Raw genomic sequence first — 12588 nt, 5'->3', positions numbered from 1 at the left:
AAAAGATGATCTTTCCAGATGAATCTTAATGACTTTAGTGATAGCTTTTGTTACCATCTCCAAATTCCCCAAAGTATTAAGAATGGTTTAAGTATGTCATCTAAGATTATACAAAACTCAATGCCCTGAATCTGATTCTGTCTGATTTTTAGAAAGATTCACTCAGCCAGCAATTCACCATTAAGACCTTGCCCAGACACCACCTTAACACACCTCAGAGGTGATAGTCATCCTTGCTTCCCTTCAGGAATTCTGGTGGTGAGCTGAAGTACAACATTTACTTCTCCAAGTAATGGGCCAAATCCTATTATAAAAGATTTGCTATTATAAAAGATCAGGCCTAGGAACACTGGCTTCTTGACATAGTTTTATGATCTTCGTACCTTGCCTTGGCAGCCCAAGCAGGACAAAGATTCTTTTCAACTACAACTTACAAGCTCTGGACCTTCTGGTGGGTCTAGGCTGGGTGGATGCCAGTCTACAACAAGGCATCCTAATTACATTTCCTGGGGTGGTCCACATTTTAGTTCGAGGAGCAGGCATGAGGAAATAACTGAAACTCAACAAAACTTAAAGAATGTCAAAGCTTGAGGCATCCAGAAGAAACCTCTGCTCCCAGGTAGAGAGGGTCATTTCTGCAGATAAAAGCTAACATGCACAGTTTGGTTTATGTAAAGTTCAGATTTATCTGGGCATGTCTTCAGCAGTACACTGGTCTTTCTTACTGTTCAGCTTCCCCATAGATTACTAGTGTCCTAAATTACAGCAGAGGTATAGAGGGAACAGTGGTAGGCAAAACTGCTTGCTTACCACTTACTTACCTCTGCTTGTCCTCACTAGCAATGAAACCCTGAAATCAAGCTTCTTTGTAGTAGCTTTGGTGTTGGACATATCATGTGTTTGTTCCATTTTATTGTCATCCCTTCTCATGAACATTTATGTACTCTCCAAAACTTCACTCCTTGCCACAGGCTTTATTGAGACCTCAAGCTTAGCAGCATTAAATAAATAAATAAAGAGGATTACACATTAAAAAAAAAAAAAAGGATTAGACATTTGTATGTGGATAATGAGAATATCCACAGTTGCATTAGACTGGATAAAACTGTAGAAAGGACACAAGCCTTCATGCTTTATAATATAAGCCAGCCACTAAATGCTTGGAGTTAGAAAGAAATTTTCATCACTGGGCAGCTTATTCCATCCTTGTTCATTATGATATTTCTCACAGTTTCCTCTGCAGCATCTGATATTGGCACTGCCTTGTGGTTCTGTGTGTCTGCCTTTCTAAATGCGAGTGTAGAAATAAAATATTAAAGTTCAGTAGGCAATTGCACTAACAATGTAGAGATGAAAAGAACATACCATTCCCTGTACCAAGTTAGCATCTTCCAAACAACTTTTATTATATATCTCAAGCAGTAAAAGCAAACATGACTGTGTCAATATTATGTACATAACCATAGTCTTTCTATGGTTATGAAGCCATATATTGTTTAATGCCTGCATTTTGCTCTCAGATACTCTTTCATAATCCACAAAAAACTCAAATGTGAGTTAAAGCCATTATATGCAGCAGCAATATGTGCTTTGTTTCCTGAAAATAACAAACCAGGACAATCAAAATCTGTAGAGGCATGACATCCACACAGTTCAGACCCAAATAAAACTCCTTCATCGTACAGTTTGGCTACATGTCCACCTTTGTGTGTAGGTACAATATTTTTCATTAAGTGACTGCAGAATGCATGCTCTTTGTAAGCCATGCTTTCACCCTCTCCTGGCCTGACCAGCACATAACGCCTCATGTTGCACTTCCTGGCAGGGACAGAAACACAACTGAGCAAATATTTCCCCTCCCACTAGTCCCACTAGTCACCCTTTGGTGACTGGCCTTTTGGTTTATTAATGTTTGCCCTTTAGTCTTTCAGCTTGTAGCAGTATTGAGCATGGCAGTATGTCACAGCATATAGTGGGGACAAAGAGCATAATCTGTTGTGCCATAATCTTTTGAACCATTTTGCAGCTGCACAAGAGCATTTACCATTTCCGCATGAGCAATAGCAACAGGGATTGCTCTCTTCTGTCAGAGCTTCCTAGCCACCAAGAAATCAGTGCTTCTCTTGTAACACTTTATGGCATATGACAATAGTGACTATCTTCTGGCCTGGTTTCTGTTGTGTCTCACACCATTAGCCCTCTGCTTTCTGGTAATGGGTCTTGTCCTTACTGGATTCTATCAGAACTGGCCAAAGGGCTTGCTGCAAAAGTAATAGTTTTCCTGGGAAGAGAAGGAGAAGGGAGAAGTCAGAACACTGGGAGTGCAAGGGGCAGCAAATGAAAGAGAGAGAGGAGTGGAAGTCATAGGATCAGGGGCTCAGAATGAGGGAATCAGAAGGGGAGATGGAGCAGAGCACACCCTCAGCATCCAGAAACCAGGGAACGCTGCCCTGTGCTCTTCTGCCAAGGATGTGCCCACAGAAGCAATCAGAAATAGATCCCACAGTGACCAGCAGCCTCCAAACAAGGTTCTTCCTCATGGGCCAGGAAATGTTCAGCTTGACCAGAGCAAGGGATAAACAATGTGATTTGACAGCTTTATGGAACCCTGATGGAGAGTGCTTTCCAGTACACTGGTTTCTTCAGTGCGTTCAGCCTGGACTTAGGTTGTGGAAACAAAAGAAGAATTTCATCTGTTGTTCATAATCCCTTTAAACATGTCGTCTCATTCACTGTTCTCAGGCGTGGACACAGTAGTACAGTTTTTGGCTGCCACGACCGCCAGGAATAGCTTTATAATTCCTCGCATGTACACACCTCAGAAATCCTTGGTTACAGGTTACAGAAAGGGTATGTCTGGGCAAAAAGACAGCACGCTTCCACTTTGTACCCTACTTTGAGGCCCAGTCCTCTCTAGGGAGGACTAGCTGTCAATACGAATGGGCAGCCAGGCCTTGATGCCCACATGTTTCCAAGCCACCACTGAGACTTGCAACAAAGGTGTCCCCCATGGGTGAATTCTTGTTCTGTAGAAACTCATGTCTTAGGAGTTGAATCGAGACCATCAGTTCATTTTCCCTGCATCAACACAGAGCTACCAGGCAGGAATCAATTTCACCCATTGCAGCAGAGACAGGATTCAGACTCCATCTGTAATTATTTTCATTACCCAAGCTAATTTTGCAGGGGCAGAGCTGCCAGCATGCTAATCTGACAGCCTTCTCCATTACCTTGTCAATTAGCTTGCAGTACTGCGGTTGGGCCCACAGCTGCTCTGGACCGGTTGGACACAGGATCATTCCTGATCGTGGTAGATACTATCAGATGGCATCGGGATAGATATCAGTGAGTGGCATTGGGCATCCTGACAGATGTCAGGTAAGAGGTACTTAGAAAGAATGTGAATCAGAAGGACAGAAAAAAAATCATCTCCCTACATCAGTAGAAGATCTAAGAGGAAAACCAAGCCCCAAAGCCTTTGCTGCAGTTATATATATAATATCTTAGAAATCTTTCTGGTTCAGAGGCCCCAAGACTAACTTACTTGCTACAGGAAAACTTTGGCTTCATTGTATTTTTCCACCCTAAATCCCTGGTGAGCGCTTTCCCTTTCATATTCTACATCAGCAGTTCCAAAAATGCTTCAGCGAGCACCTAAAACATCATTATGACTGGGAAGCATTTATTTGACCCATTTGTAACAATCCTCCATGTGCCATAAAGCACAGTTTACTGGTAAAATAAATAAGTGAAAGAATGCACTCATTAAAAATATAATAACAAGTTGCCATCTTCAATTGTAGTCTAAGGTACTATAATGATGCCATGTACTTCCAACGATCCTGCAGCAGCCATAATGAATGAAGTTGCTTAAGGCAGCTGTGGGAGCCTTTCCAAAGCCAAAATATTTTCTCTTCTGGTCTGGAAGAAGGTGTAAATACAAGGCAGGCATTGTGCTAATGTTTTCAGAGGCACCTAAGTAAGTTAAGATCTCAAATTTTATTTTGAAATGTGACTTAAGCTAAGCTCTCCCAAAATACAGGGAGTTTAATAGCTTTTAAAATCGCACACTAATTTACGTGTTTACATACTCAGGCAAAGGGAGGGAAGTAACGGACTCTGGTGTTGAATTGGCAAAAAATCTGCCCCTATTTGCATTTCTGATTCTTTTGTATCTCTCTCATTTTGTCCAGTAGAAACTCTTCATGGCCAGACATGTCTCCTACAGTGTGTTTGCACAGCACCCATCTCAGCAGGGCCCTAATTAGGGATGGGCTCAAAGGCAGAACTATTATAACAAAGATAATCCTGATTCTAGCAATGAGCTATATGTCTTTAATTGTAGGCCCATTTACTGTTCCAAACAAGCATCAAAAATACCTGGGGATGCTACAAAAAGGCTTCTGCAACCCATAGGAAGGAGCAGGGGGCACAAACGTCCTGGACTTCATAGCTGCCTTGATGTGTTGCAAGAAGAGACAGTAGGACAACATGTCTTTGACTGTGTGGTGTCCAGCCCCTATATGGCAAAATGAGACTATAAAACACAGAATCGTTTGTTTTCTGACAGATCAGCACATTCTTTCTATTATTGCAGTTATTGTTGTGTCTGAATACCTAATTAATTACAACAGTAAACGCTGGCTTCTTTAATCACAACATCAGCTGTCCTAATCAATCTTAATAATATGGAATCTGTACTAGGGCACCCATGAATTTTAATCTACATAAATTTCTTAAGACCTCTCGCAAGCTTATTGTATGAAATGAAATAATTATGGATATAGATTAGGGCTGTAGAGAGTGATTTAAATTGGATTTAAGGAGAAGGTGAATAGAGCCCTCCCACTCATTTATTTATTTATTTATTTTAATCCTGGCCTTCACACAGATTTTTTTTTCTTGACTATCATTTTATTCCCCCCACACCGAACAACTAGTGCTGCCTCTTTGATCGCTCTCCTCCTCAACCCACCCTCCCGGAAGTTAAGATGGCAAAGCTGCTATTCTGAGGAGATGTATAAAATACCTAAAGAGATTGTGAGGGGAATGAATAGATGGGGCAGAGCACAAAGCTGAGAATCATGGTGATAGCACAAAGTTGTAGACCCATACAGGGAGCAGAGCTGCAAAATAGTGTGAAATATATAGATGGAATAAACCACATCCTCTCTGTCAGGAAATGCAGAGTCCTTCAAAAGTAGGAGGTGGGGGAGGGAGTGGATATCATATTGGTGTAAAGGTTGATGACTCTTTCCACAGAAGTGAAATGCCAGGTCATTTTAGGAGCTAAAAATGTGCCACAACCTGCTTTTGTCTCTTGGAGGAGTCAGGGCTCCCTGATTTCAGACAGCATGTTTCCTTGGCTTGCTTTTACCCCAAAAGTTAGGACAGTTAACACTGCATGGTAGACAATTTCAATCCAACCCCCAAGGAAAACTGAAGACCCCCACTTTGATGCAGTGGGAGCCAGCTCAAACTAACTTCACTGCTTCCACTGACTTCAGTGCAGCTTCTCTTGGTTTACACCACTGAGCACCAGGGCAGACTCCAGCTCTTCTGTCCTACGAGGATTTTCACCCGGGAACCCACATAACAGCTCACTTGTGGACACAGCAGCTGAGTTACCAGCATTTCAGGAGGAATTCCTTATAGAGTCACTTAAACTGTTTTTATTTTTTTTTTAACAATGATGTGCTTCATTCTGTCACCTCCATCCTTTTATTCTTTGACAGAAGCTAAATGCTGTCGCTAACACTAGCTGAATGCCCCTTTAAAAAGTTGGACTTCAGGCTATAGATATATCAGTAGTAAGAAAGCTTCCTGGTGTTAATTTTAAAGTACTGATATTTCGTGCTGACTTGGGAAATCATCCTTGTTTTTTGGCATCAGGCAGAGGATTCAGAAAGTGACATTAATGGATCTACTTTCTTTGAAGGACTTGGGAGTCATTTCTTGACTTCTGCCTAATAAATAAGTGCTGCCTTCGTTAAATTTATATTTATGGCCATATAGTAGGTCATTGGCTTGTTTTATGTCTCCAGGTTTATGGAAGGTTATCTGCCATGGTCACCTTGTGGCATCTTGGCCAGGATCATCTTGCAAAGAGACAATTGTATCTAAGCAGGATTTTTCTCGTGGAGATATGGAAATTATCAAATTAATATAAAGGCAACATCCAGGGATAAGGCTCTTGCCCTGAGCTGCCAAATGAAGTTACTATTAGCATCTGTTTTCACAGTACACCTTTAGTTTACCCTGGCAAGGCCAGATCCTCAGCTCTTGTAAAGCAGTGAAACTAACCTGACTTCAGCAGGGTTGATGTGATTGATACTTGTCCGCTGGTCTCTCGGGAGCCTTTGGACTTTTTTCACTTCACTAACTGATCCTCTGTGTATATGTTACATCACTTTTAATCTCTTAAATGTCTGTATATTGGACATAAGATCTCCAAGAGTCTGACCACAAGGAAAGCTATTTCAAGTGGTATCTGTGGGCACATTTACACAGATAGTTGCTTACACATCCAAGGTCTTTTGCTGATGTTACAAGTTAGAGTCATGCTACTTCTAGTCCAGATGTCCCCATAGATGCATTATGATATCCGTGTCCCTAAACTAGTATCCCCTGCATACCCATTGCTCTTACCAGGCCTTACTCAGTTGTATAGCTCTGGATCACAGCAGACTTCAGCTCAAACAGCACACAGAGGAGCTGAGGTCTGTCCACAGCCCTTCTGTCCATATTGTCTGTGAAGGTGAGCTCTGTTTATTGGGAATGTCAGTGAGAGGATGGGTAGCAGGAATAGGGAGGCAGTATTATTATATGTGTGTACAGGAATGTATTCTTGGTTGGACTTCTCTGTAAGGTGCATGAGAAATTCTGGAGTACAGTGATCTCAAGTCTTAAAAAAGGATGCTGGAAAAGTCACAGGTATTTAGAAAAGAGTTAAAAGAAAGACTCACAGTCCGGAAAGTTTATCCCACCTCTGAATTAGGTCTGTCGTTTTCCAGGCTTATGAGATCCATTACTTGTTGCCATGCTAACTTCCGATAATATTTGCAGTAACAGAGAAGGCATGTCAGCAGGATGGGGAGAAAGAATGACTATTATTAAAAAAGGAGGCTGAGACAGGGTCACACAACTACCTCAGCTGAGTATGAAGGCCACAGGGGTCTGAGGCCTCAGTTGTGCCTAGATAAGATACCATATTAAAAGATGTTTATCCTATGGAGAAATAAAGCAACCTTCCCTCATGGTCACTTGTGCCAAGACAGAGAAATAATTCATGTCTCCCCACTACTTAGAATTTTAGGAAGTGTATTGCTCCAGCATACAGTCACAAGCAATCCCTGGAGAAGGTTGACTCTGGATCACGAGCCCCTCCTAAATCTGAGCTCTTGCTGAACTTCACAAAGGTCATTAGTATGTAAGCAGGTTGTCACTTTACTGAGCACAGCATGACCACAACTTCCTCAGATGTGTAATCTCCGTCTTGAGATTTCTGGATCTATACCAGTCATTGGCTTCATCCACACTACAGCTGGAAGCACAGGCAGTTATACTTTTCACTAGATTTAATTCATCTGGCACCACGAGCAGCACCACGAAGACATGCGTATGGATGCCCAAGCTGCTGTGCCATCATGCTGGGGTGCCCAGCCGGCCCTGGAGTCTATGTCTCTTCATAGTCTGTGTTGCCCAGCATAGACACATCCACTCATACTGAAATCACATTTTTATTTCCTGCATAAACACACACTTGGAGCTAAGGAAACTGAGTGTTTCACTGAGCAAAGGTCATCACTTTTGTTTTTAAGAGCTCCCAGGTTAAATCCCTGCAGGTAATGACTCACTGTGACTACCTTTCCCAAACAGCCAAGGTAGAGTGTGAGACTATGAATAAAACACAGACCGCAAGCAGGGGGTTGCTGCCTGCATGTGTGGCCTGGTGCTACAGCCCAGAGATGCTCTCCCCTTTCTCTTTTTCAAGAGTGTCCAGGGATGCTTGACACAGTTCTGTGTATGAGACCAACCACAAAAAACTTGCATCTTCTTTACCTTTGACTAAGTGATTCCCAGGCTGGATTCAAACATGACTGAAACATGGGAGAATATTCCCACTGACTTGCATATGTTGTGAGTAGGGAAAAAATCCTTTGTGTGATCTGGGATACAAAACAGTCTCCCAAGAGAAGGACACCCAGTTAGATAATACCCTTGCTGACAAGTACTAAAGGTCCAGGAAAATAAAGAACTTTAAAAGCTTTGTGTGGGAGGAAAAAAAGGCTTCAAATGTTTAAATAAAGCATTTGTCCAGTTTTAATAATTAATCTTAAAAAGGGTTCTCAGAGTAAACTTCCTGAGTTGATTGGCTTGGTTATGATGAGCAGAAAAAGGCTCAAAGGACAGGCAAGATATACACAGCTGGGGTAAGTTGAACAGCTCTCCACTGAGTCAGGAGGTCTGGTTCAGTTTTTAGTGCTGTCACAACATGTGTCCCAGGACACCATCTAAATCACCCGGAGTTCCTGGAGCTGCTAATGCTGATTCTGAAGAAGGAGTCAGTCACACTGGGCTTTAATCCATTTATAAATGTCTAAACCCAAAGCTGAGTGCGGGGGAAATGTGTTTAATTCAGAGGAATTATCCAAACCAAAATCAGAATAAGCATTTGGCTTCCTTCAGGAAAGGCCTGCACTTTTAGGCTCGAGAAGCCGACCACAAGTCCCACAGGCAATCATCTTGGCAACTCCAGCACTGGGCTGTTGGTGGGGAACCTCTGAAGCCCCAAATTTTCACTGAATTCACTGAAACACGGGCTGCTGGCACGAGCTTGCAAAGGAGCTTGTCACATGGGCAGCATAACAGAGAAAAGCAGGTTTCTGTCAGAAACTCACCCAGAGGGACAGCTTTCCCACTTTTCAAAGGAATATCATTAAAATGGAACCAGCCCAATGACGCATTTCAGCAAATTGGCATAAACTCTGCCAGGGGAAGAAGTGCTCTCTGACTACCCGTATTCTCCAAGAGCACCCCAGGGGGATGAGCTAGCATAATCACTGGGAGCTGGTAGTTTATCTGCCTCTTGAGACCTAGTGATGAAAGGAGCTACCTACTGTGATCCTCATTTGAAGATTTCTGTTGTCATAGCACCTTCTGGTCAGGACATAGACTGAGCTAGAGCTAGGAAAGTGGAGAATTTCCATGCATTCACAGCTAAGGCAAGAAAGAAAGCAAAAGAAGCACAGTCAGCAAGGGATTGCTCAATGACTTGTCCTGCATCAAAGAAGAGGCAGTCACTGCTAATTCTTAGTGTGTGAGAGAGGAATGATCATGCCTAGACTCCAGCCTCAGTTTCTACACTGCCTTTCTGCCAACAGATTGAGCAGTGTCAGCATGGAAACCTGGTGGAAGAAGCTCCATAAACACAGGGGTACCGGTGAGGAGGGACAGATGGTTCAGATACATTAGATTATCCTATTTAGACTGCACTACTATGATTATCTTTCAAAGATGGGCCCCCTTTGCCATATGTCCTGCCACTTTCCTCAGGAGCTATCTTCCACCTTATTGGTCTTGGTCATTTTGGAGGGTCCAAGTTATTAGGATACATTCTCCCAATGGGGGCAGGGAATGACCTATCACTCAGTTACCTGTAAGTGCACTTTTTTTCCTTCATGAGCACTCTGCATGAGCAATCTGTTTTTACATGAAGCTATTTGTGAGCAGAGATTATAAAAATGGAGTGTAGTTACTGATTTCTTCAAGAAGCAGGAATAAATGGAAGCAATTTTTATATTTTGCAAGCATTTCTTTCAGTTTCCTTCAGCATTTACTCTTTTAACAGTACTGCTTTGTGGTTCTGCTGTGCCTTCCTCTGATCTCCATAGGCTTTAAAGGATTCTCCTCACATCTTTTTTCAATGGAGAAAATTCTTGCAGTAATGCAGTTCTTATAGAATGCTTTCCCATTTCACTTACAGAGGGCCCTCTCCTTAGAAAGTCAGCTAGGAGTTCAGCCAACCACCTTCCAGCCTAAGCCCATGATTCCACTTGTTCCTTGCTGTGTCTACTCCACCCTCAAAGTCCTTGTGATCCACTGACCACCATAATCAACTGGCCTCACCAAGACTTAGCTGGATAGCAGGATTTCTCCCCTCTAAGTTGTGTCTTCTCATCATTCTTTCTTGTATTTTGAGACATAAGTGTATTAGGAAACCTTGTAAGCTTCCATTACGATCATTGCTACTTTTTAACATAAAGGTTCAAATGGGTAGTTGCATCTGTATTAAAACACTGTCCATTTCTCAACTCACCATTGCCAGCCTCGTCTGCACCTTGGCATGCGGTTAGTGTCTCTCCTTGGGTAGGTCAGTGGCACCAAATTTTCTTCCGAGAAGACCTACATCTATATATCCTCCAAGCCCTTGTCTCCAGCCACATCTCCCTTCTTGTAGAAAGCAAGAAGGTGAGAAGGAGGGGGAAAATGGCAGTTCCCTAAGGGATCATCCAAAAAGTACGAAGCCAGAGGGACTACATAAACGTAGAACTGTGCAGCACCAATAAATACAAATTAAACTCATAACAAGAAGTGAAATATTAGGGCCAAGGTGACATTTGGACTGGAGGTTCAGCCAAGCTTTACTTTAAATATTTTATTGCTGCAGATAAAGAAAGAGCTTATCCTACGCATTTTTCTCTTTCTCTCTCTCCCCTTCACTCTCTCCCTGTCAACCACAGGGGAGAAAAGGGGAAATAAAATGGCTTTGGTTGTATTTGAGCTAGACTTCAAAGTTTCACAAAAATAAACAATTTTAGGGAGGAGATAGGCACACTCGTAAAGAGAGAAAGGGCACTTTGAAGCCAGCAAGCACTGTGTGCTTTGTGCAGAGACTCACAGCATCCTCTCTGGAGCACACAAGTGGCGTTCCCCTTCCCTCCAAGCTTCTGCTCTGCCCCACAGCAGGCTGCGGTCCTTGGAAGGGACGTCAGGCTGGCAGGGGTGAGTGCTCTGTTCTGTTCTCCTTTCAGCCACCCTGTACCTGTTGCTTCGTGCTCTAACTGAAAGTTTCATGTGACTTTACCTTTCACTTAGATCTGAGTTTGCACAGCACCTAGCACAGCGTCAGTCCTGGGTTACAATGAGTGTGGTTTGGTGACCACAGTGCCAATAATCTGCATGATCAGAAGTGAGCTCTGTAACTTAAATTTGACCCCAGACTTAGGGTTTAGATACAAGGTTTGTCTATTTTTCCCGAGGGCAGGTATTTTTTGACCCTCACCCCATCTTTCTACCTTATGTCATTTCCAGACACCACAGGTGAAAAAAAAATCAACAAACCATACAAAACCATCTCCACAAACCACAAAAATTCAGCTTATATCCTCATGCCTAGGCAACCTGCAGAGTTTAGAGAAAGGAAGGAAGAGGTTTCTTTCCCAAGAGCTCTCTCTCTTGCCAAAGTGCTTCCTTCCTTCCAGACCTGAAGATTTTGGTGAGGGGTGAGCTGTTTCCTGGTGTTCTTGACAGTGTAGGCTTTCACTAGAGCACTCAGCACTGGCAGTGGCTTTACTTCAGAATGCACATACTGAGGCTCACCTCCCACCTAAGTATGGAGTAGCACAACCCATGTGTGCCTAGGCAAGCCATCCTGACTGCAGGGGAAGTAAGGATGCTCTCATGAGGAAAAACTCTTGGGACTCACCCCAGCCCTATGGGGACCCTGCAGCTCTGTCCCGTACAGCATCCCTATAGGATATTTGCTAGCACTTTTGTGCCTTTACTGCAAAGTGCCACAAGATCACAGTTGGGGGCACGGAGCCCCTTTGGCAGGCATGAGAGGTTCTGTGCAGTCGTATCCATAGGGCGATTGAGCTGCTCCTGTTCTGTGGCCTTCAGTCTCTGGATTCAGCTGTCCCACACCACACACCACGGAGGGAAGAGAAAGTGAGTGTGTCTATCGCATTTTCAATCCCTTAATTCCTTCTTTCTCTTCTCTCTCCACAGCACAGAGCCCCACTGCAGCAGACCCTTTGCAGCAAGCCTATGCTGGAGTGCAGCAGTACGCAGGTCGTTAGTATTAACACTTTCTCCCAATAAACCTTTCATTTCTATAAAGTCTTTAATATACGAGCATACATGAGGGGGCTGGGGGCAGGGAGCTTCTGGCTGATAGGGGGCAAGCCAGGACACCAGGGTACCAGGTTAAATTTGTGCTCAAGATGAAAATGAGCATAAAGGCCCAGGTTCTTCTCTCCCCCAAGGGGATAACTTCTCATGAAACTCTAGGGAAAGGCTCCCACTGACCCTGTAGCTCAGTGCAGCTTCATTGGTAGCACAGGGTGATGTCTGCTTAGGACAGCGAACAAGTGGAAGATCAGCCCAGTAACCCCACTGATCCAGTGGAGCACTTGCTCTAGCAGGTCTATTTGGTCTTCCACTGAGCAGGGAGGTGGATAGCCAGACTATGAAGAGCCTCTCCTGCTGTGCCTGGCAGAGTGTGCCTGTACAAACTACATTTTAGGGGACCTCCGCTCTGTGGTTTGGCCATGTGAGATATGTTAGTGTTCACTAGCCTTGGCAAGG

The 12588-nt window shown here is 43.4% G+C and overlaps 1 protein-coding gene across 6 annotated transcripts in view; it reads left to right on the top strand.

Annotated features, from left to right (window-relative positions):
- The window catches only part of CELF4 (CUGBP Elav-like family member 4), a 104248-nt gene that overhangs the window by 39528 nt on the left and 52132 nt on the right, over nt 1–12588 (top strand). For 4 of the 6 annotated variants that reach the window (XR_015913614.1, XM_088529014.1, XM_088529016.1 and 1 more), the window contains exon 6: nt 12010–12075. Coding sequence is in view for 5 of the 6 variants with exons in the window: in XM_088529014.1 (XP_088385140.1) it covers nt 12010–12075 (66 nt within the window). In the remaining variant the exon portion in view is untranslated. The remainder of the gene's footprint in view (nt 1–12009; nt 12076–12588) is intronic. The other 2 variants (XM_088529017.1, XM_088529015.1) reach the window with 1 other exon arrangement.

Source organism: Tinamus guttatus, unplaced genomic scaffold (assembly GCF_059628265.1).
Source record: "Tinamus guttatus ecotype Peru unplaced genomic scaffold, ASM5962826v1 Tinamus_guttatus_pri_ptg000320l, whole genome shotgun sequence".
Lineage (NCBI taxonomy): Eukaryota > Metazoa > Chordata > Aves > Tinamiformes > Tinamidae > Tinamus > Tinamus guttatus.
The sequence above is the reverse complement of the archived record's forward strand: the minus strand, read 5'-3'. Positions and strand labels throughout refer to the sequence as shown.